Source organism: Dicentrarchus labrax, unplaced genomic scaffold (genome assembly GCF_905237075.1).
Source record: "Dicentrarchus labrax unplaced genomic scaffold, dlabrax2021, whole genome shotgun sequence".
Classification (NCBI taxonomy): Eukaryota; Metazoa; Chordata; class Actinopteri; family Moronidae; genus Dicentrarchus; species Dicentrarchus labrax.
The window spans coordinates 22,537,136-22,560,661 of record NW_026136701.1 but is presented as its reverse complement, the minus strand read 5'-3'; the positions used below and the strand labels follow the sequence as shown (position 1 = coordinate 22,560,661).

Genomic DNA, 23,526 nt, shown 5'->3' with positions numbered 1-23,526 from the left:
GGACAGTTGATGAGAAGCTGCAGTGTTAGATGTGTCCATATAATACAAATAACTGCCTTTAATGTTTCTATTGTTAATATGAGCTGTTTAGTATTCATGGGGTTGAAGTATCAAATATAACAGAGGAAAAGAATTGATCTTGGTATAAAACACAGTAAAGATTTCCATTTTCTTCCAGTTTTTCTGTTGGTCAAAGGTTTGAAAGGAACATTGATTATCCATGCAGAGGATTTGGTCGATGGCTACATTTGCAAACTGCAAAGCTGCATGTTACATTTGAATAAATAATAAATCACAGTAAATGAAAGGAGACCCAAAAGCCAATACATTCATCAGAACTTTGAAAAACAAAAACATTTGAACAAAAAAAATCCAAAATAAAACCACCAAATTTGGATTGAAGTGATTGAAGTTACTATGAATTGGCAAAAACGCAACAGGAAATGAATTGCTTAAGGATGTGAGTTCCAAAATGTGTCTAGTAAAGCTGAAACAATAGTACAAACCATGCTTGACTGTAATCTGAATTAAAATCCAATACAAAGAAACCAGCTACAATATAAAACATAAGACTTTTCCAGCTTTTAAACCAGATAATATCTTTTTAATAGAGCCACTAATTCCCTAAATCAGGTCATGGTCACTGCTTTATCACAAATTATTTGACACATCGTACAACAGTGTGAAAACTCTAGTGGCGTGCACTTTGACACAGCTGATGGCTTCAGGCTCGGAGGTTACCTGCTCCCTGGTGCCCCGGTGGTGGCTCATGTGCCTCTCCAGCTGCGAGCGGTAGGTGAAGGTGTAGCTGCAGTGCGAGCAGCTGTAGTTGTCCTCGCTGGTTTCGTGGCGATACTTGATGTGCTCCTTCAGCGAGGCGTTGCGCTTGTAGCCCCGGGAGCAGTAAGGGCACGTGTGCAACTGGGAGAAGGAATCTGGTGTGCCTGTGATGGAGACAACAGGGAGAGGTAAATGGAGGGTGATGCTTAAATTCTGCCATCCTTCATCTGACTTAAGCTGATCCGAAGTGCTCGACAGATGGTGGAATAGATTCTAAAATCCCCTCTCTCCGCATCTTTCCCGATGTCTGATTTGAGTAACTTTGCACTACGGACGATCCGACAGTCACTCCGACTTCACACCGTGATTGGCCAGCTGTGTATCCTCCAGGGAAGCCTATTCAGATCTTTGACCTGAGTTGCTTTAGTAGCTGATAACGGAGCACTTGATACTTTAGTGGAGTGTCTAGACTCCAACTCCAACTTTGAAGTTGAACGTGTAACTAAATATGTGTGAGTATATCTAAGAAGTGCATGTGTTTTCTGGTTGTAGAGCCTGACTGTCCCATGTGATGATAAGTTAAGTTAATAGTGAATGAAGAGGTTATTATTACAGCTTCATATCCCCTCTCAGTATTGGTTAAAGTTTCTCTGTATACTTCTATTAAAAGTTTATGTATACACTCATTTGTATTCAGTTCTCCAATGAACAGGAAGATTGACTTATGACTTGTACCTGAACTAATGGAAATACCCTTTTGCCTTCCAGTTATGTGCCAGTTGTATAATCACATTATAATTCTGCCTAGTGAGGCTTTAATGAGAATGTGGGCATTCAACCAACCTTTTTTAATTCCAGTTTTAAGAGCATACACTGCAGAGACACTGCGATAAGCGAGCAGCGGTGTGTTAGTGTGTAAATGTTACCGTTTTCATCAGCGCCTCCTGTCTCTGCTGGACTCTGCTCATCCTCAGGGGCTTCGGGATAGATGATGGCTGTGTCTCCCTGCTGGAGAATCTCCTCCACTAGCGTATCCTTCACCACCTCCTCCTCCTCCTCCTCCTCCTCTTCCTCTTCTTCTTCTTCTTCTTCTTCTTCTGACACCCACTCCTCTTTCACTAAAAACACACACACGTACAAAGTTTAGGTGATGAAGTCTAGCCTTTTATCCTACTGATAATGTGGATAATTTGTTATTTCTTGGAGGTTAAAATCTCTACCATCAGACACAGAAATAGCCTCAATTTTAAAGAGCTGATGAGCTATTTTCACCCTCTAAAGAATCTCTGGACTCCAGTGACTCAACCAGCAGCTGCATGGGATGCTGTTTTGCAGCCTTGCCACTAGAGGGCAGCAAATGGCTTTTTAATAATTACCTGTGACGAGCATGTTCCTCTCTGAAACCCAGACAGACACCATTTATCTCAAGTTACTGCAAAGTCTGCAATTTAGATTTCTAAAATCAATGCCTGGAAGTCAGAGTCAACTCTGGCTCTCACCTACCCCACTGTTGATGTTTTGAAAGTACAGAGTTCAGTTTCATATCATCAACACTGAGCTGTGAGGAAATCAAATGAAATCAAATCAAATGTTGATTTAGGAGTTAGACACTGACAGCTAGACTTTGGCCAAACATTTAAAGGTCCAGTGTGTAACATTTAGGAGGATCTATTGGCAGAAATGAAATATAATAGTCATACGTATATTTTCATTAGGGTATAATCACTTTAAAATAAGAATAGTTGTGTTTTCGTTGCCTAAGAATGACTCGTTTTTATCTACAGAGGACCCCTTCTCTGAGGCTGCCATGTTTCTACAGTAGCCCAGAATGGATGAAGCAAACACTAGCAGTAAATAAGGCTTCCTCAATAGTTTTTCTTTTTGCAAGTTTTCTTTGGGAGATTGAGCTGTAGATGACACTAAATCCTACACACTGGTCTTTTAAAACTCTTCACACCTACAGAACGGACACAACCCATCTTAAAGGGCACAAATAGTCACTAAACCTTCCCAAATTCAAAGATGAGAAAGGTGAAAGGAACATCAACTAACACACTCCAATGATCCGTGACTTTTCTAGACCCCATTTCTGTACAATAACATCATCAGCTAACATTGTCAAAAGCACAAGAAACAATATCCCACTAAAATCACAGCTTGTTCTCTTGACCTTTTCAAGTACTTAGTGTGACAAGACGGAAATTGCTGTTCATGTAATAGGTGTACTGTGCACAAAGCCATGACCTGTGGGATGATATTTGCTAAGAAACCTCTCTTAAACAACAGTAACAGGAACCAGCACTGAGCCCTGCTGGTATTGTCATGTTTTTGTAGCATTTAAGGAATAAAACCATCCTTAATTTATAACTTGTATACAGTCACATCCAGCTTATCTGATCTGGATCATCCTGATGTTTGAGTTCACTTGGAACCGCTGGTTTTCTGTAAAAGAGACAGTATGTGTTTCCCTGTAGCAACAAATGAGCCCTACGAGGGATAATTAGATGGATGGACTTGATTCTAATGTGTCAATTCAAAGGAAAGTGACCCGGGGATGTAACATTGGTATGTGTGTGTTCTCCATCCAACACTTCCTCTCATTAAACCAAACACACACTCTGTTAAAACTAACCTCAGGTAAAAGACTCATAGACACACAGAAAGGAATGCATAAGCTCATAAGTCATAAGCTCAAAAGTGTTATGTTGCTAAATGTCTGAGCTTTTTCAACAGGAACTGTGTGCTATACGGTGTAAACAGAAAGACATAACGGCTGGAATTAGCTGTTAGTGATATTTGGATATTTATAGAGCAGAAAGGGAGGACAGGCTTTTATTACATTTAACTTCTGTACAATGTGTTCAATTGACTATATCAAGATTTACAGAGAGGTCAAGGTGGTACAGTACATTTGAATATGTCAGTTAGGGATCACAGGCCTTTATTTGAAAACATACTGTAGCTTACAGTGACAGTTTGTCATAACTAAAGACTGTGAGGCATTCCCAAGTTCATCCATCCATTAACAGGATTATAGTTTCAAAGTTAAACTGTAATCCTCATTATATATTGTACTCTGTCCGCCGTGCTCAGATTAGGGATCAGACAGACTAAAAGAACATTTTTACCTCACAAAAAATAAAACAGCATAAACATTTTGCTTGAAACATCTGGCGGGCCAAATTGAACCTTATTAGAGCCAACTCTGGCCTCTTGACGTAAAGCACTTTGTAACAGGTGCTGCATAAATAAGTTCTTCCTCTTCCTCTGACACAGAGTATCTGTAGCTCGGTGGTTTGTAGAGGATGAGCAGCTCTCTCGGTGTCTGTTGTCTTGTTTAAGAGCCGGTGTTTGCATTATATAATGGTCTTTATATCAACAGTAGTAAAGTATCCGGGGCAGAGACATTACCTCACTCCCTGTGAGTAAAAACATCGATAGGACCAAGCAGTGAGGTGAAACTGTGAGCAGCGTTGCCATGGAGATCAGGCATTTTAAATGCAGGCAGGACCGGTGCCAAAGGCTACGCCTCTTCCTGCTGAGCCTTGTCAGGGACAGGTGCAGCTGTGTGTGTGTGTGTGTGTGTCTTCATAAAGAAGAGGCGGGACCAGGCCGAGCCCTGTTAAGCCTCATTTTAAACACACAGATCTCTGCTTCCCATGACCTCATCCAAAAGCTTTCCAAATCTCTCTTCCTCCCTCAGAGACACAGTCTGCCTTTCATGCTTCGTTCTCTCTCTACTCATCCCCCTTTAGTTTATTACGTCTTCCTTTTCCTTCCCTCACCTACTTGTTCTTCTCTTCCTCCTTCCTCCCTTTCTCTTCTCTTCTCCAATCTCTCCCAGAGTACGCCCACACTAACAGTGCATCTACAGCTTCGGTGCTCCATCTGTGTCTGTACACAGGATGTGTTCAGGCAGTGTCGGGTGTACGTCACGCACGTTTTCCAAGTCCAACACACAATCGCTGTAGTTTAATGCGTAAAATGGAAAAAGATAAGACTTGGAAGTGTAAAAATAAGTTTACGTGCGTATCACGGGTGAAACACCGTTGCACACAGATGGATTGATTCAAATAGAAGCCTATCTGTTCCATCAGATATAGAGACAGGCGACTGAAAAACGCCTCCAGTGTACACACTCTGTAAGCCAGCTACATTTAGAAACAAATTATTTTCTCTCGGCTTTGGCCTCCACACTAAGCCAGCATTTTTTTTTACACCTCAAAGAAAAGTGGATGTATCAGAGGGGTTAAGAAGACGACTTCCTGTTGACTTAAACTTTGTCTGTAATCACTCCTTTTTAATGTCAATATAGCTGACATCAACATAGCTACTGTTGTCAATCTGTGTTCACTGTATGCTTAGTGATCATAAAACTGATTGATTGATGTTTCAGTGCAGAACAGAGACACTACACAGTAACCTTGCCTGTCGCCATTCTTACAAGTGTATAGGGCTGCAACTAACGATTTGGTCTATAAAATATGAAAAAACAGAGTTACATTCTCCCTAAAGCTTAAGGTGACATCTTCATATTGCTTGTTATTGCGGTTTTTGTCTTGCCAACAGCAACAAAACCCCACAGATATTCGGTTTACAATCTCATAACACAAAGAAAAGCAGCAAATCCTTACAAGCTGGAACTGGGAAATGCTTGAAAAATGACTTAAACAACACACATCCAAAATAGGCTGAGGAAGAAGAGATTTAGCTGTTTTCCTTTTGTTCTGGCATTTTATGTGGACGGAAATCTTTACAAAAACATGAAACCCGAAACACTAGAATGGATGTAAGAGGGTTTTTTTTGGAAATAAGCAGCATTTTCAAAACTATTTGGGTCTTATTTGGTAGATGCAGTCTCACTTGTTCCCTAACCTGCCCTCTTTCTCTACTGTGCACCTATTATTCTCCTCCCCTTTGCCTCCCTTCCATCACTCTTTCATCCTTTGTTCAACCTTACTATATCTCACACTCCTCACCATGCACTTCTCCCTCTTCTCTCCATTTCCTCCTGTAACTTCTACTTCCATCTGTCTCTGCACCTTTATCTTTTCATGAAATTCCCTCCCTTTCTTTGTTTCTGCCCCTCACCTCCCTCCTTTACTTGCTTGCTTCATTTCCCTCCATCACTCCCCCTTCTTACCCTCCTCCTCCCTCGCTGATACACCTCTGCATATTTTCCCACCACACTCTACAGTTACACCTAATGCCTCGCAAAAAGCCATGCAGTAATGGCGACCAGGACGCGGCAAAACACACACGTGGAATATCAGAATGTAATGAAAACAGGAAATCATCACACACACACACACACACACACACACACACACACACACACACACACACCCTCCATGTGCACAGGCACACACACCGGCAGAGTTATTCACAAGCACTCACCACACACACACACACATACACATAGCACTGCACTTGTATACCTTGCCAGAACCTGTCACTGTGAGTCCGTGGTGAATTTATAGGGCAGGATGGATTGGAGCTGCAGTGCGGCCCAGACTGCAGGGGGAGTAGCAGACACTAATCTCCCACCAGAGGACCAATTCAACACCAGCTGCCCTCCCTGCTTTCTCCTCTCGCCTCAGACGGGGAGGAAAGAAAGGAGCGAAAGTCAGACAATCCAAAAATATCACGCGAAGCCTTTGAAGGGTTCCCGACGTGGCTTCTAAAGTGCTGCAACATTTCATGACTTTTCCATGACTTGCCTCCAACACCATTGGAGCTCTTCCACACACACTAAACACGCTACTCCTTCCTGGTTTGTTAATATTTTTCTAAAGGAGTGAGCGGGCTGGTTTCTACCGCAGGTGCAGCTGAAAGACAACAGGTAATGCCATGAACGCATGACTCAAGTCAAATACACTCCTGTAACAGATACTGTTACTTATGGGAACCCTCAAAGAACTGATAAGATTACCTGAATTTCCCTGTCCAGACTACACTTTTATAAATTCAGTAGTCTTCCAGATATGCCACGGTCTGTTTGTTAGTCTATATACACGCTTATATATGTCATCATATGGCACATGTACTGTAGAATAACTTATAGGCAGTGTTAAGTATAACTGCGTTACTAACGGAGTTATTTTTTCAGTAAGGGAGTAATTTAATTAATTACTTTTCCCATCGTTGCAACGCCGTTACAGAGAATGTAAAGTGGCGCGTTACTTGTGTTACTACAATGTGGTTGAATGAAGCGCAGCGGTGTCAGGCTTTCTGACAGCCACACATCAGCTGCCGGGAGAGAGCAGGGACAATGGCGACGAGCCAGGGAAATTCAAAGGTAGCGTTTTCAAACTGGAAGTACCGACACTACTTGTCGCTTACTGAAGTTAAAGGCAAGAATGTTTATGTAACAATTTATTTTCAAGATTTTTTTTTTTTATATATTTTTATTTCTATGCATATGGCCGGCTGCAATCTATTGAGTTCAAATAAATACAAAATGTTCTAAAATACTGTATATAGTGTTTTTATTCTTCATTCAGTTATTATAAATGTCTTTGACGTTATAGAAGATGTTATAGAATGTAATAGCGTGATAGAACATAAAAAATAACGTCACAGTTACTTTGCTGAGTAACTAATTACTTTTACAATGTGGTAACTGAGTTACTAACTCAATTACTTTTTGGGAGAAGTAATTTGTAACTATAACTAATTACTTTTTTAAAGTAAGATGCCCAACACTGCTTATAGGATGCACATACAAATACAAGTTTACTATCCTACATTATCACCATGAGAAACACCTGATAGTAAAGTTCAAAGGTTAAAAAACACGTCAGGCAATAAACGAGCTAACTCTCTGCTCAGCACTGTGTATTCTACTCTATTCTACTCTACTCTACTCTACTCTAGAGCTACAAGCAACACTGGGAATAAATAATAAAAGTCCATACATTATCCATAAAAACACACAAGTTAAGTTAACACAAACAGCCAGGTTTCAGATCTCATAGTTTAGATAGTTCCTGCTGACCTGCTCATGAGCAAGTTAATGTAGCTGCACCAGCTGTGGTTCCACCAGCACTGCAGCTTCCATAGAGGTCACTCTTTTCTTACAGAAATGAATGGGAAGTGGAATAGGACTGATCAGTGTCCTAGGTATTGATGGACGAGTATGCTTGCTAATTATAGCAGAGACAATGACATATAATATGTGACCATAACATGTATCACAATACAACAATAAGATCTAATGCAGTACACTGGTCACTCACTCATTAGTGTTTCATCCTGATAAATCTGTTTATATACTGTATTTATCTGCAGATGTGCTGGTTAGCTGGATGATGTTGATTTTGCTGCCGTATATATGTTCTGAACGGGACATTTTACAGCTAGAAAAATAAATGTAATGGTGACGCTGTTTCCTCCGTTACCTCAGACAAACGGTCTCTTCTGCATTTCTTGTTACTTATCAGTGATAGTCTGCCAATAATGCTTGAAGTCAGGCTCTAATAACCTCAGCTGTACGTACTGCGCTGCCTGCTGAAGCAATGGGAGGATGAGGCCTAAAAAGTTAGAGAAGTTAGTTTTTAGTCAAAAAAAAAGTCAAACAACAACAAACAACAAGCTCAGCAAAAACCCTCTGTGGATAATTAACGGCTAATAATATCCAAAGTCGGAGCACCACCTATCACTTCAAACACTGAGAGGCTTTCATACAGTATCTGTAGTTGGATTCTGAGAAGAAGAACCGAGTAAAAGAGGAGAGGAAAATAGGCAAAACAAAGGGAAAGAAGGCAAGCTGGGTAGAAGAATACAAAGAGATGAAAAGGGATCAGTGACAGAAGAAAAATAGCGGGTACACAGAGGAGAAAGGAGAGAGCTGAGAGAGGGAGAGAAACAAAGTGAAAGAGAGCGAGCAGCACTCTTGAGCACTGCTCACACCATGTAAGGCTTTATTCAGAAACAATGAAACAAGCCTTGAGAGCAATATCTCTGAGTGTCACATTCTCGCCGTCTCCATGGTTTTAGTATTTCCTGCTTGGCTGTAACTGACTGCTGTTGAGATGAAGGCAGATGCTTGCGTAGGCTGAGCTGTTTGTGGGGAACCGAGGATTAAAAGGGCATTGAAGCGGTGTGAACACAAGCCAATCAATCTCTGCTGTTGAATGCAGACTTGGTTGTGCCTCTGGTTCATAAATCTTACTGTACCTTTGCTGTTTTGTTTGTACGCTGAGGTGTGTCATGTTTTTGAAAATATGCTTGTATGGCTTGCACTGATCCTGCAAACTTTCTTACTATAAATTATCTGGAGGTTTAAATGTAAAGAGCTTTAAAGAGCTTTAAAGAGCTGAAATGAAAGCCAATTTAAAAAACAAACTGAAGAAAGCTTCCAAAAAGTCTATTTCTGTCTGTTCTTCCTGCAGCTGGTGAAACTTATGAAACTATAAATGGGCAGAATAAGATGGAAGGGCAGCAGGAAATTGATTGATAAGCGACTTAAGGTCCAACTGTGTCTAACAGAGCAGGCGTGATGTGTCCTGCAAGACTAAACCTGTTCTGTGTTAATCTACAAGTGGACGTGCAGTGCAAATAAAACCTGTCTGCAGAGACGAGCAAGAGGCAGTTTAGCTGACTCAACTCCCCACAGTCAAACTCAATCCCAGCTGTTCTAATGAGGAAACTCATTAAAACATTATTTCACTAATAACTCAGTCAACATTGCTGTCTTTAAATACTTTGTAAGTGGAATCATAGGAACTCATAAGTAAAGCTGAAATTATTAGTTATCAATCGAAAAATATGCAAAGATTTTGATAATCAATTAACTGCTGAAGTCATTTTTCAATCAAATATCCTCTGTTCAAGCTTCTCAGATGTTAAGTTGTTTTCTGACATTTTATAGACCAAACAGTTAATCAATTAACTGAGAAAATAATCAGCAGATTCATCGATCAAAAGATGCAATAGAGATATGGATGCATTTAAAAAAGGTGTTTGTATTTCCTTGTTAGTATGTTGATTTATGCAGCAAACAACATCACAATCTATAAATAGACTGCCAACGTTACTCATTATCAAGTCCTAACTTTTTTTGATGATATTTTAAAAATGTTTTATACATTACATTTTGGCCATATATTTCGTCAAACTCACCCCCGATAGTTAGGCAGAGACAACAGAGAAGCAGTTTGACACCAGACTGAGGACAGAGATGACGAGAAAACGATGATGAAGCTTGTCGTGTTTTGTCAGAGAGAGATGGAGAGGGGGAGTAGGAGGAGGAGGAGGAGGAGAGTATGTGTGTGTGTTGTTGGCAGATTAGCCTTTAGGATGTAGTGTTGTGCAGAAAGTCAGAGAAGAGATGAGAGAGAGCAGAACATCTGGCTGTGCGAGCGAGCAGGCGTTCCCCGAGGAGAACTGAACTAATCTGATCAAAGAGAGAAGTATGGTGTACACAGACAAGTAAATCATCAACAGTAAAGAATACAGCCCTATATGCTGTGAGGAAACAGATGTGATATTGCAGGTTCGTCTCATGCCTGGATGGATCTAATAAAATCTGGGTTGCAATTGGTGCAAACGTCAGCCTGTACGATGAATACCTGATGAATCCGAGCACTAAGATGTCAACAGATCTGCACCGCAGCTTCATCAGCCAGGGTACTCTGCACGGTTTCATCCTGTGAATATGGTTTTACAGGAGCAGCTATACTGTAAGAATTTGGTCCTAAATGTCTGACATTGTCTGCGTTTTCGATGCAGGCTGTCTTCAGTCACCAAAGCTCTGAATTGGCCAATGGTCTCACAGTGCGATCAAAGACCACTGTTTCTCTCACAACCATCAACTTTAATCTGGTACAGCCTAAAGTCCCACAACAAAAAGTGTCCTTTTGTTTAATGCCAGGGTGTTTTTCACAGGTTATGAGAAGATAAAAAAAAAAAAAATATTGTCCTACAAGGGGTGACATACAGAATAAGCTCTTGCAGGCTGTACAACACAGGAAAGACTTAAAATAAGTACATCCATCATTTAAAAAAACTAACTTTTCTACATATTATTAGTTAGTTTCACTCTGATTTTCACTTCATCAGTCATCACTTTCATTTGAGCGGTAATCTCATCCAAGCATATCTTGCATTTGCATTGTGCTGCATGCTGAGTAAAGCAGAGCAGTAAACGGTTGCCTTTTATACTGCAGTTATACTAAACAATGAAAACTGGGTCTTTCAAACAGACAGTTGACCCAGATAACAGTATATAACTCTGGTCTGTCTGTGAATATTTTTGGTTGATTATTTTCTGTCACGGTGTGTAAAAGTTGCACCGTACAAGAGTTTGTGTTTACAAAGTGCGGATACTGCAGCAGCAGTGGTTGGAAACAAAAGGAACTATTTCCAGTTAAGTTGAAAAGACCAACATATAAAAACAGGGAAAATGCGCATATCATGTGGCTGGGGTGAATGGTGCTGAATTGCCAGTGATTTGGGGTATTAACTGTCTGTGAAAATATTGAGCCGGGGCAGAGTGCTATATTACTGAAAGGTGTGTTAACCTTTAGGGGATATATGGGATTAACCTGTTTGTAAGGATGTGAGAGCTGGAGATTAAACAGCAAAAACCTCAGATGGTACACTATTTAAGGCAATACTGAAGTGTGTCTATTTCTCAGACATGCTGCATTACTTTCTCTTTCTGCATACCTCACATTTTCCCTGGTTCGAATGTTCTCTTTTGCCTAAATTCTCTGCCTTATGACCTATCTTTATTTCTCTGTTGATCTGAGAATGTGTTCAGCTGACTCGTGCTTCCAGCTTTTCTATACAAGTAAACTGGCAGCAGAATGCTTCATTTATCGACTTAAACAAATGGCACTGTGAATGTATTTTTAGCTAGTGTGGCACTGTTGCACAATATAGTTCAACCACCACAATGTTTGTTTCTGCCTTGATTTGGTTCCACTTGACAACAGTTCCGTGAATAATCTCACCACCTGTTCTAAAGCATCTATGAAAACAGAAGAGCCAACGCGTGTCCATATAAAGAAGACAGTGCTACCATACACTGAGCTGACTCACTCCATTATTAATGTACCTTTTAGGCTTTATTCACAGCAGTAATTGACATGAATTACACATACCAGCCTTACAGACAAATTATTGGCAATCACTGTCCTGTTTGATGGTCCCGAATGGCACAGAAACAGTTCAGTATTGTTGCTTCAACTCTGCAGACAGGCTGGGAAAATCTGTGCAATTGAAGTGAATACTACTCCCTGAACTACTACTACTGTGCATTTGAGTAAAACTTTAACTGATCTCCCGAGTGCTGCAGCAGAGCTGTGTGGAAGACAGCTTGTGTAAGCCTGTGGGTGTACTGGGAAGCTCCCAGCTAAGAATGTGTGTTAATGTGTGGATCTGAAAGAGAGCACTGATGAGAAAGAGCAAACATGCTCAGCAAACCTTCCCAGGATTAGCAAATATAATGAAGATCAATCTTGAAAGTCCGGTCAAAGCCAAGGACCGAGAATTACCTTTTTAAAAAAAACATTGCACAGATGATTGCTGGAATAAAAACCCACATACTGATACTGATGAAAAATGGCATCTCACCTCCGTTCAAGGAGCCATTATGGGGTAATACTGTTGTGGTGGCGTCATGGCTGTCTTGCGGCGTAGTCCCATCTGCTTTGGCGACCTCAGGCTCCTGCAGGCTGTCCTCCTCCACAATGTGTAGCTTGTCCTCGTCATCGGAGTCTGAACTGGCCTCCAAGCCATTGTTGAAGTTTGTCACTGCAGAGGAGAGACACAGAGATGGAAGATGATCTAACAAGTACTGCTTAGTGCAAGATTTTAGCAGCTACATGTTATAGCACTCATTCTGATTCGCAGTGCTGAGGAGCCAGCACCCTGTGGCTGTAATCAGAGACTGATTTACATCTGGGATGCAGAATAAAGGCAATTAACTGTAATTACTGACTGCAAAACATGACATCAGTGTGATCCTCATCTGAGCTGCATAGCAATGTGTCTCTATCTATAGGATGGAGTCCGGTCTGATTGCCCCCTTTCATGTGTCTCCTTTATACATTTATGGCGTACAGATGGGTGACAATTTAAAGGGGGGAAAACAACAAACACCTCCTAGTTTCTGGAACCCTCTCCACTGTCCCATCAATTGATTCACATCATTTTCATTCTCATCAAACCATTCAATGACCCGTCGTGTCCTGTATGAAAGCATCTGCATTTGTCATGTCTCTCCACTCATTGACTCAGGTATTTCAACACTATTTGCCGTGCTCGACTTACTCAGCGCTACAAGAACACACAAAGTGGTAAATGGAACAAGAAGTGCAGAATCAAGTTATGTTAATAGTGAAAAAATACTAAAGATGTGTGATCTTACTCTGCAGTTAAAGGTATGCTAAAGGAAGTGGATGATATCTTTTCAACACTGTTTACTGTAAAAGCGTGTCAGTTATGGCAGCTATAATGATGATCTGTATGGTCATTTACCCTGCACCTGTACTCCAAGTGTATACATAACCCTGCTTACCAATGAGAGTGAGGTGGGTCCATGAAAAGCAGAACAGCAGGACCTCACAGCAGCCAAGAAGGCCAGATACCTGAACCTGTTATATACTGCATCAGTTTAAATCACACACAGGCGTTAGCTCTTATTGTACGTCTTTTCATGTTAAAAGTACATAACTGAAGTAAGGAAGGAAAGGAAACTGCAGTCCGATCCAATCACAGAAAAAAGTCTGTCAGGTATAAAAAAAACAACCCCCCTTTGCTACCAGCCACACTTTCTAGTTCTAGTTCAAGGTTTCCACAATAGAGAATAATATGTACATGCTGCTAGACAAAAACTAAAAAATCTGTACGAGCTAGGGAAAAAAAATAATATAATTTAGCGTTATATTCTTACATAACTGCATTCATGCTGATTCTGACATCTCAAAGCCCGATTAACTAGCCAAAACCAAGAGAGTTTCAATGAGCCCGGATAAAGTAAACCAGTAAATCCAGATCCTGTGCCATCATTTGCTCCAAACTTTGCTCCAGACCACAAAACATAATCTGTCTCTGACTCGAGGTACACACAATTTCCTTCTCTTCACGTACGCGGAGAAGACATTAAAAAAGGGGCAAACTGCAGCCATGGGGAAAAATAATCACTTGTATATCAGCCTCAGAAAGAAAATCTATTTTACACAGTGCCACAGTCAGTGAGTTTGTCTGTGGGGTACAGCTTCTTAATGGGAGCTCAGGGTGAAAAATGGACCAACTGGACTGGTCTGAATGAATTTAGTGGGGGGTGTGTGTGTGTTTAGCACATAGGTTGTAGATGTTGGAGACGTGCGTATACAGGGATGTATAGCGTATACTATGCTGTAGGTATTTAATTGCCTTTTCACTGTCAGCATGTGTGCACTTATGACTGTGCAAATGAGTATATATGTATGTGAGTGAACAAAAGTGTGTGTGTGTGTGTGTGTGTGTGTGTGTGTGTGTGTGTGTGTGTGCTCTCCGCGGGGAAGCTCTACGTCTTGGCGGAGGTGTTGAAGACGCCTAATGAGGAGAAAAGCTTGAGTTGTTTGTTCACAGGTGACAGGTGCACGCATGCACGCACACACACACACACACACACACACACACACACACACACACACACACACACACACAGAGGTCCCAAACCACAAAACAAGCTGTGTGTGTGTGTGTGTGTGTGTGTGTGTGTGTGTGTGTGTGTGCAGATCTGCATCTCTGCATGATATGGGAAGCTGCTTCAAGTAAAGCCACACACCCTTGCAGCATGCAGATACTGCAGACTAGATACCACCTACAGCTAAGACACACCCTGAGCACAAACACCTTCTACACGAACCCACACAGACTCCCACTGTACGTCACCCCCTCCGGGAGTGATGCGGTGCTTTCTGGAGACTCTTCTGTCACTGCTCCAGACAGAAGAGGGGAGCTGGGAATGCTAAACTCTGTGTGTTTGTGGGGGGGGGGTTTGAGATCGATGCACGACTGGATCGATGTGAGAGGCAGGAGCATGCAGGAGCTCTGGTCTGTGATTTCATAAAAGCCAGATGTTGGAGAGAAACATGACATGTACATACACTTCATACACTTTCGCTGGCTGCTGATTCAAATCCTCGGACATGTCTGCATGTTAAAGGCCACGGGTAAACCCCAACTCAGTACAGGGATATAGATACAGTATGTGGTATCTCCTAAACAGTGTTACTTTCAGTGATAGCAGGAGTAGGGTAACAAAACAAAACAACAAATGATCACATGTCACATTACACATGTTACATCTTGCCATAGCCTCTAGTTAACTTGGATGTCATCTAGAGTGTGTAACGGCTACCATTTTGTCCTTCACTGTCTTGCAAGACACCTTAAAAGACCATCCTAGTTAAATAAAGACAGAAACGTTGGAGACATAGGCAGATTTGGATTTGCTGCTACCTAATCTGACCCTGAGGCAGACGGCTTCTTACAGTTTGTATAACCTGAAGGCCAGTCGCCTTCTTACTGACACACTACAGTCAGTCGATGGTAAGCTGAGCATCAATATTTGACAACCCGAGTACAACGTGCCCAAAAACCTGAACTGTAACTTGAGCAAAAATCTGTGGTTTGGCCAGATGCAGATCATCAGTTGAGCACTTAATAACAGCTCTGCAGACAGTCAGCCCAAACACACCCCTACAGCAGGCAGCGAGCTCCTAAAAATCAACAAACTGTGTCTCTCTTCATTTAGACAAAAACACACATTATTAACCAGACAGGCTTGTGGCAGTTCCAATAATAGAAAGGTCTATACTTTCAGATAAACAGCCTGTGTCTGTTATGGTGAGTTATTCTTAACAGTCCTGACTGGAGGGAACAGCAACCAGCTGAGCGCCAGATAATAAAGAATACCGGAGAAAGCACTGAATAAAACCTCATACCCGTATTATCTATTTATCTATCTATTCTGTATTTATTCTTTCACTGAATTTGAAGATTTGGTGGAACTAACCTTAATAGTACTGAATAATATCAGATTATTTTTGTTTTTTTGACTTGGATTTGAGGTTTTGCTTGGAGTGCAATTCCTAAACTTTTAAGGGTTTGATTGTAATAGTTCTTACAGAGTTAACCGACTTGAGCAAAATCCCAGAGGATGGTAAAGAAAAAGAGGTCTCTGTTGCTTTAAAATATAGAGTGAAACTGTTGTACTCAGCATTTACAATATTATAATGAGTCTCTTCAGTCAGATAATATTCTCATTAAAAAATCATTACTAAGGTTGATGAAGTGGTGCTTAATTTGTTTGGTTGTTTTATAAAATATGAATAAAACTGGTGCTTGAAAATAAATTGCTGGTGTCAGGTATGAATATCACTCCTACTTTCTAACACAGAGTGACAAAGCACAACCTAAAAAAGGAAAATCTGCTAAACAAACTAGTACTCTGAATGCGGCGACATTAGATCTTATTCCTCTCCGGATTACAGACTGATCAGGTTAGTAGACGTGAGCATGCTTTGTGTGGTTTAATGATATTAGATTTCAGGATTTATGGGTACTGACGTCAGATGGTTACTTCACAGCACAATTTAGAAAAGCAAACCTAGCCTGCTGTGCCTAACAGTCTTTCTAACAAATGCTCTGAAGGCGTCTTAACGATTAATGATAGACGGCAGAACACCCTGACTACAACTAACAGTCATAATTCCACCCAACTTTCTATGCTCGCTTGGGTGGAGTGCAGTTACCAAAACAACAGGCAGGTAGCAGCACTGAGCACAGTAGGAGAGACAAAAGTTCTGCAACAACTTTTTTCTTTTGTGTGTGTGTGTGAGAGAGAGAGAGACAGACACAGAGAGACAGAGAGAAAGAGAGACCTGTCCACATCATCACAACAATGCGTCAAGTGAACTGTTAATCCTCCATCTGGAGGTCTGAGCAGAGGAGAGGCCAGCAAGGAGAGGAAGAGGGAAGTCTAGACGATAGCATTCCTCCCTTCCTGCCATCCATCTCTTTGATTAAGAATCTGTTTCGTAACAGGCCTCTTCATTATTACAATGAACTCATGTTTATTCCGATGTTTTTTTTCTGATTACTGATCAGTAATCTGCTACTTAAAGTCTCCAATCTGACATAATGCATTATTGTTTTTCCAGGGTTTGCTGAGTGAAACCATGTTTCATTATTCGATGCACTAAACATCTTGCTGCAATCATTGATAAAACAAAGTGCACTTCTCAAAACTGAAGTAGCTTACAAAAGAGGTTATAAAACAAATGAGTATTAAAAACTAAACTGAGGAGAGCAAACTAGCTTTGCAGCCTGAACTTCTAAACCGACTCGTATTCAGTTCATTTCGGACAGCATTAGTAGTTTCTGTCTTCCTGTCTCACCTCATTAAAACCTATTTTTCACATTCTCATTTACAAACAAGAAAAGGGCCAAATTTTGATATAATGGCCCTTTTCATGTTTGCTTCCTTCATTTTTTAAAACCCTAACACTTTGTTAACATTCAGCCAGTTATCCAGAAGCGAGGAAACACACAAATAATAAAACTGTCCTTTAATTGCAAGGTGCACAGCCAACAGGGTGAAATTTCCCCTCAATTAAAACAAGGGAAACGTTAGAGAGAGAGAGAGTGAGAGCAATAAGTCAGAGGATGGAATTCATAATATCCTGTCTGCCTCATCTGACTTTATTTCAGCTAACCTTCATTTAATCAGGTGGTCTGGCTCAAATTAAAAAAGTATTTGCAATAAGACCTTAACGAGGTAGCAACACAGTGATAAAGCCGCCTCAGTAAACACGGTAGGAAATAAATTAAAAACACACCTAAATCACAAACAACTACTTCCAAAAAGTCACTAAAGCAAATAAGCATCCCTCTCGAATGCCACCGTACACAGCTGCATCCACTGAACGGCCGCTTCATACTGTAACTCCCTTTCACCTTTCCATGGCTGAAAGACAAGAAAATAAATAATGCCTACAAACAGTTCCTCTTGGGAAAACAGCGGCAGCAGTTTACTGAGCGAGCAGCAAAGCATCTGACTTCCCCTGTGTCTGCATCAGTGAGGCAGACCCACATCAGGACACGTGACCCTGGAGGGGAAATCATGTGTGTCTGACAGACCACAACATAACCCTGACTGGACCACATGGCCCGGTATGTGGGTCAAAGGTCGGTCGCTGTGCAGTGGGAAGAGAGGAAGGGAGATTTTGGGGGGGGGGGGACACAAGCTAGAAATAGACTACTAGCGGAACTGTGAGCCTATAGCCGTGCTAGCGGTGAGGCTGTATTTAGGCACAGTGGGGCTAAGAGATATCATTAGCACTGTGACGATGCTAACATGCTGCTGTTTCACAGGTATAATGTTTAACACAGTCAATTATAGGACAAATAGAAAGTTTTGACCTGACGGTGGCACTAGATATAAAGTTAGGGGTTTCTTAAGTCTTTAGAATTCATCCTAAGGGAGACAGGAATGTGTGTACAGCATCTCTTGGCAATCTGTCGACAGTCCAGTCTGGGTCAAAGTGGACCAACAGATTTTGGCCTCTCTAGAGCCGCCTCACTTGAGCTAGACTTTGCTATATGTTTCTGAGCTAAGCAGTACAAGCCAACTAATAAAGAGAGAGTAACTCATCACCATCGATCATTCATTAAAGGCTTACTGATTACCAAGCTGAGCAAACACTCAATTATACTGTATGAAAATGAGTCGACTCCTTTATTTATGATGTGTTATTGAAAAGTCCTGACCAAAGAAAGACGTGAGGAAAACATCAGACAGCATGACAAGACCACAGCTAGCTTGCTAGTGTGTGTGTGTGTGTGTGTGTGTGTGTGTGTGTGTGTGTGTGTATTGACCCAGTGCAGCTGTGCAGCATGGGACTGCTGCCAAGCCCCTAACAGACAATTACCCCACTGTGTGTGTGTGTGTGTGTGTGTGTGTGTGTGTGTGTGTGGGCACACCGAACACAAGGGTGTACATCACTAAAGCTGTCTGTCTGCTACTAGATGTGACCAGACTTTAACATGGTGAGCAGCTGCAGAGAGACTCAGCCCACTTAAAGGCACAGTCACACATTTCAGTCTCACCTTCATATTAGACAACTGGTTCATGCAAATGAAGATAACTTTCAGGTACAGTATTTCTTTCAATCACGAAGAAGAATGTAGTAAAAAAAAAATAAAAATCCCCATCAAAATTTCCCAGAACCCAAGAAGACACCTTCAGATTGTCCAGTCAACAGTCAAAAACTCAAACATTTTAGATTTATGAGATTATGAGAGATATGTGATTAAAAGAAAACAGGATGAAATCTTTACATTTGAGAAGCTGAAACCAGCAAACATTTGGCATTTTTCCTTGATCACTGAACGATCAATTAGCCAATCAATTACATAATAACTTTAACATTTAAATTTGCCACCTTTGCTGTAAAAAAAGATCATGTTTGAGATAAGTCTCTGCAGCCAGAGGTGTTGTTAATGCTAAAGTGGACAATATTCTAATAATCTACATTTTTTTTTAAGCACAAATTGCCCAAATGTTATGATTTGACTTTGTTTTTGTCTCTGAATGTTTTGTAAACAATGTGTCTGTAAACAGTGGAAGAATAGTATCCTCTTCTCTTGAGCCGCTGTATCAATCGACCAACCAAACGACCACCAGATTTAAAACCCACCTCAGAGAAGGTGGGCAACAATCTTTCCCCTGCCATGCAACCTTTTATTGTGTTAATTATATGTACAATACAATACTACAGAGAATGCCACTGCCTCTAAGTGCCTTCCAGGTTCAAAAACGGCTACATCAGTATAAAAACAGGCCACACTGCAGGACTGGAAGCTGTTAAGTATGAAGCACTGAGTCATATTCAAGAGGAGTCTGTTAAAAGTCAACATCATGAGGTAAGACTGAGGCTGCGTCATCTGCGCAGACAGGAGAGGGAGGGGTGTGGTCACTTGTTCCCCTGGCACACCGCACCAGGTTTCCATGCCCACCTTGCCTTAATACAGCCGACAACCTCTGGACGAGCACACACTGCAGAGCTATAAGTGCACCAGCTCCACACACACACACACACACACACACACACACACCACACACACACAGGAAAGCCCCTCCAGTTGCAGCCAGCAATGTAAGCCAGAGGCCAGGACTCCCCGTTCCTCCTCCTCCTCCTCCCAAAGAGAAAGAGCATCTGCCACGTGTATGTTCATATGTGTGTGTGATTGTTACAGTGAGAGAGAGAGAGAGAGAAAACCTCAGTGTGTGTGTGTTTGATTAATAACTGTACAGTGAATCTTTATAATTCACCCTGCTAAGTCACCGATGTCTAACGTGTTTCAGGAATTGTGTGTGTGTGTGTGTGTGTGTGTGTGTCTACAGAGTAATCAGGACTCTCCAGCTGCTTCCTGCTCGGCCCAGGTGCTCAATCAGACCCCATCAGACCTTTCTCTCTTTCTTTCTCTCTGGCTCTCTCCACTGCAGGGTCGGGTCCTCGGCACACAACAGCAAGAGCTACAGAAAATCCGAAGGACCTCACCGGGACAACAATCCACGCCGAGAAGAAATACTGAGACGTTAAACTGGAGGCAGGGCGGGCCAGAGCTCAGAGGGTCTGTCACGCAGCTTAAAGGAATAGTTTCACATTTATGCTACACAAAATCCAACTACCAGCACCTCTGAAGCTCACCTATTATTAATTATATTTGCGTGCTGGAACATATTTCTTGGCCGGGGCGGTGACTTCCTGGAAGCACACAACTTCCCGTAAAATCACAACTCCAATAAACAAATGAGAAATGACATGTTAGCTGGAGTCTTTGTGACAGCTGCTGGTGGTCCGGGTAGTTGTTTCCCTCTGCTTCCAGCCTTTATGCTAAGCTAAGCCAATTGTCTGCTGGCTCTAGCTTCACATTTAGTGAATAAGCGTAATTTAATAAATGTAAAACTATTCCATTCCACTGAATACAGTAGGTTTTAGAAAGAATTACAGAGACAGTAAACACTGAAACAGAAACACTTAAACCAAAAGAAAAAGTCTTACAATGAATATTTGTTCATGTCTTTTCATCTCTGTGTTGAATGAATGTTTTACACAATGCCTGATAATATAAAAAAGACTAAACAGCAACATATTCTCAACATTTCATCTATTATTTACAGTCACCAGCCTTGGCAGGTTACCAAAAGGGTTAATTTGAGATACCTGCTCTACCCACTTCAAGTCTCTCTGTGGGAGGGAATCATCATGAATCTAGGTTAGTCCCACTGAGATCAAGGATCCTCTTTTACAAGGTAGACCTTTTAGCACACCGTGCCAAGTGTGAGCGATTGATTTTAAAAGTTTCATTTCACTCTGGGAGGAAAACCATAAGCTACCTGAACTTCACATTTCAGTGTCACAGCAGAGGTCTTAAAAAGGTTTAGTATTATTTAGTTTTCGTGGTTTGAAGTTCAAATACACTCCTAACACACTCTAATATTAGAGATGCAGCCACTGTGCTTTTGTTTCTGGTAATTTAAATATATTTGACATTGTATTTCATAAAAAAGAAACCAAAAACAGGAACCGTTAACTAGATTAAGGTCTCTACTTTAACAGCACAAATGCCACAACAGTCGACACACAGCAACGGTATCAATAAAGCTGGCTCATCTCATCTCTCAACAATCTTCATCAAAGCTAATGTAGTTTGAGACCAGTAAACCTTCAGCTGATCAAACATATATTACATTAGTTAGAGTATATCCTATCCAATAACAGGAGTTACTCTTACTGCCTGAGTGAACCAGCCCCCGGGTGTTATCTGTCGACTGCACCAGTTTCTGCCATCAAACTGGGCGACTTAGTTTAAAATGCATGTAATATATATAAAAAAAAGTCAAAATCAAATGTTCATGTTAAACAAACATGAGGAAGAGAAACATACATGATGAATTCCAATAGAACAAGGTCAGTTTAAAATGATTTATATTCACTCTAATGTTAACCATATCATGTTATTTTTAAACCGGTAATCATTGAAAATCACTTTTGGAATTTAATGTCTATTTTAGGCCGTTACATCATTGCATCATTTTAAAACTTCCCAGACGTTACCGGGTGACTTACAGGTCATAGGTGGTACAGCACCGTGGCTGTAATTTCCCCACAGCTTCCATTTACTGAAAGTGCAGCTGGCAAGGCCATGACTCAAAGGACGACACTACACCTGAGAAACCACTGCCATCACAAGTGTGCTCAAAGAGTGAGGGATTAAAGCTGTGCAATATCAAAAACTTTTTCATCAGACCCCAAATGTCAAGATATGCAGCGTAAATATGTGGGAACCTTATCGGCCATTATCTGTCTCCAGAGAACAGTGTGTTTAGTACTTTAGTACAACTGCAGACTGTGGTTTAATACTGTTATGTGTCTTTCACTGGAGGAGTCAGAGGTCAAAGGTGAGATGTATTTGGTGATTTGCTCAATAATGATCGCAGCAGGTAGTCTGTCTATTAAAATCCATCCTTCAGACATACACGGCTGCAACATGTTCCGAGACTTACATAGATTCGGTGTCTGACGTATTTTGTGTCAGTCCATTTTGACAGTGATAATACATCAGATTGATGACGTACACGGCATGCTGTATTTGTGTGTGTGTGTGTGTGTGTGTGTGTAATGAGTCATGCCCTACAGGGGGTGGCAGTACACCAGGGTATTACATAACATTCCCAGCTCTGATTTCAGTTCTGTTACAGCTGCCTGGAAAACCCACTGATTTGCCTGCACCTCTACAATACATCATCATCTGTCTGCCCAACTGGAGTTCATCAGTTAGCCATATAAACACAAATGGACAAGGAGGTATGGATAGAAGCTGCTCTAGGCTAACTCCGGTCTCCTTAAAATGGGACCTCAAGTCAGGCAGGCAACTAATTAGGATGCTCATTTTGCCAAAATGAAACTCTGGTGTCAGGTCTGGGTATTAAGATGTGAATCTAAACTAAAGAAAGAAATCCAAACAGCAGTAAATAACTGCTTTGTTTTGAGAACGCTGGCCTCAGCAACACTAAATAGTTTTCTCTCTTGTCCTATTAATAAAAAGCTTCACAGATGAGCCAGAATGAGGAACATCATTAAAACCACCGTGATGCAGCTTTGATTTAAATATAGACATCCTGAGATCAGAATCGGTTTATGGCTAAGTAGGTTTTCACACACAAAGAATTTGCCTTGGTGTGTTGGTGCATAACAATAAACAGTAAGTAGACTAATATAGAGAGAGATACAAAGCAAGCACTGCAAGTTAAGATGAACTACTGTAGATGTTTAAATGAGGAAGGGCAAAGTTCAGTGTATCATGATCAGCCACGTAACAATCAACAAAGGCCATCAGTGCTACGTGTAAGAAGTTCAATATTATTTTGTTATTTAAAACACAATAAAAACAGCACTGCTTCACTCTGATAGGTACAGTAGGTGGGCAAACATATACTGCAAATAGGACAAACTTATCCTCTTAATGTCAATCAAAGTAGTGATACAGTACAAATCTAGAATTCCAGATTGAGTTCTACACTTGAGAATAAATGTGAAACTATTAGTTTCTGTTCATCTAAAATTTTTAGTTTCTGTTTAAGATAAGAGTGAGTCAAACGGAAACCAGTTTATATTCTTTGTAAAACACATTTCCAGAGCACACCTATCAGCAGCACAGTTTGTGGTCTGACTATAAACA

General features: G+C 41.0%; 1 protein-coding gene across 2 annotated transcripts in view; it reads right to left on the bottom strand.

The window, feature by feature from the left end:
* Positions 1 to 23,526, bottom strand: part of LOC127369429 (zinc finger E-box-binding homeobox 1) — a 61,833-nt gene that overhangs the window by 8,090 nt on the left and 30,217 nt on the right. For both annotated transcript variants that reach the window (XM_051410816.1, XM_051410825.1), the window contains exons 2-4: positions 12,361 to 12,540; positions 1,707 to 1,898; positions 742 to 944 (exon numbers count right to left, since the gene is read on the bottom strand). In XM_051410816.1, coding sequence (XP_051266776.1) covers positions 742 to 944; positions 1,707 to 1,898; positions 12,361 to 12,540 — 575 coding nt within the window. The remainder of the gene's footprint in view (positions 1 to 741; positions 945 to 1,706; positions 1,899 to 12,360; positions 12,541 to 23,526) is intronic.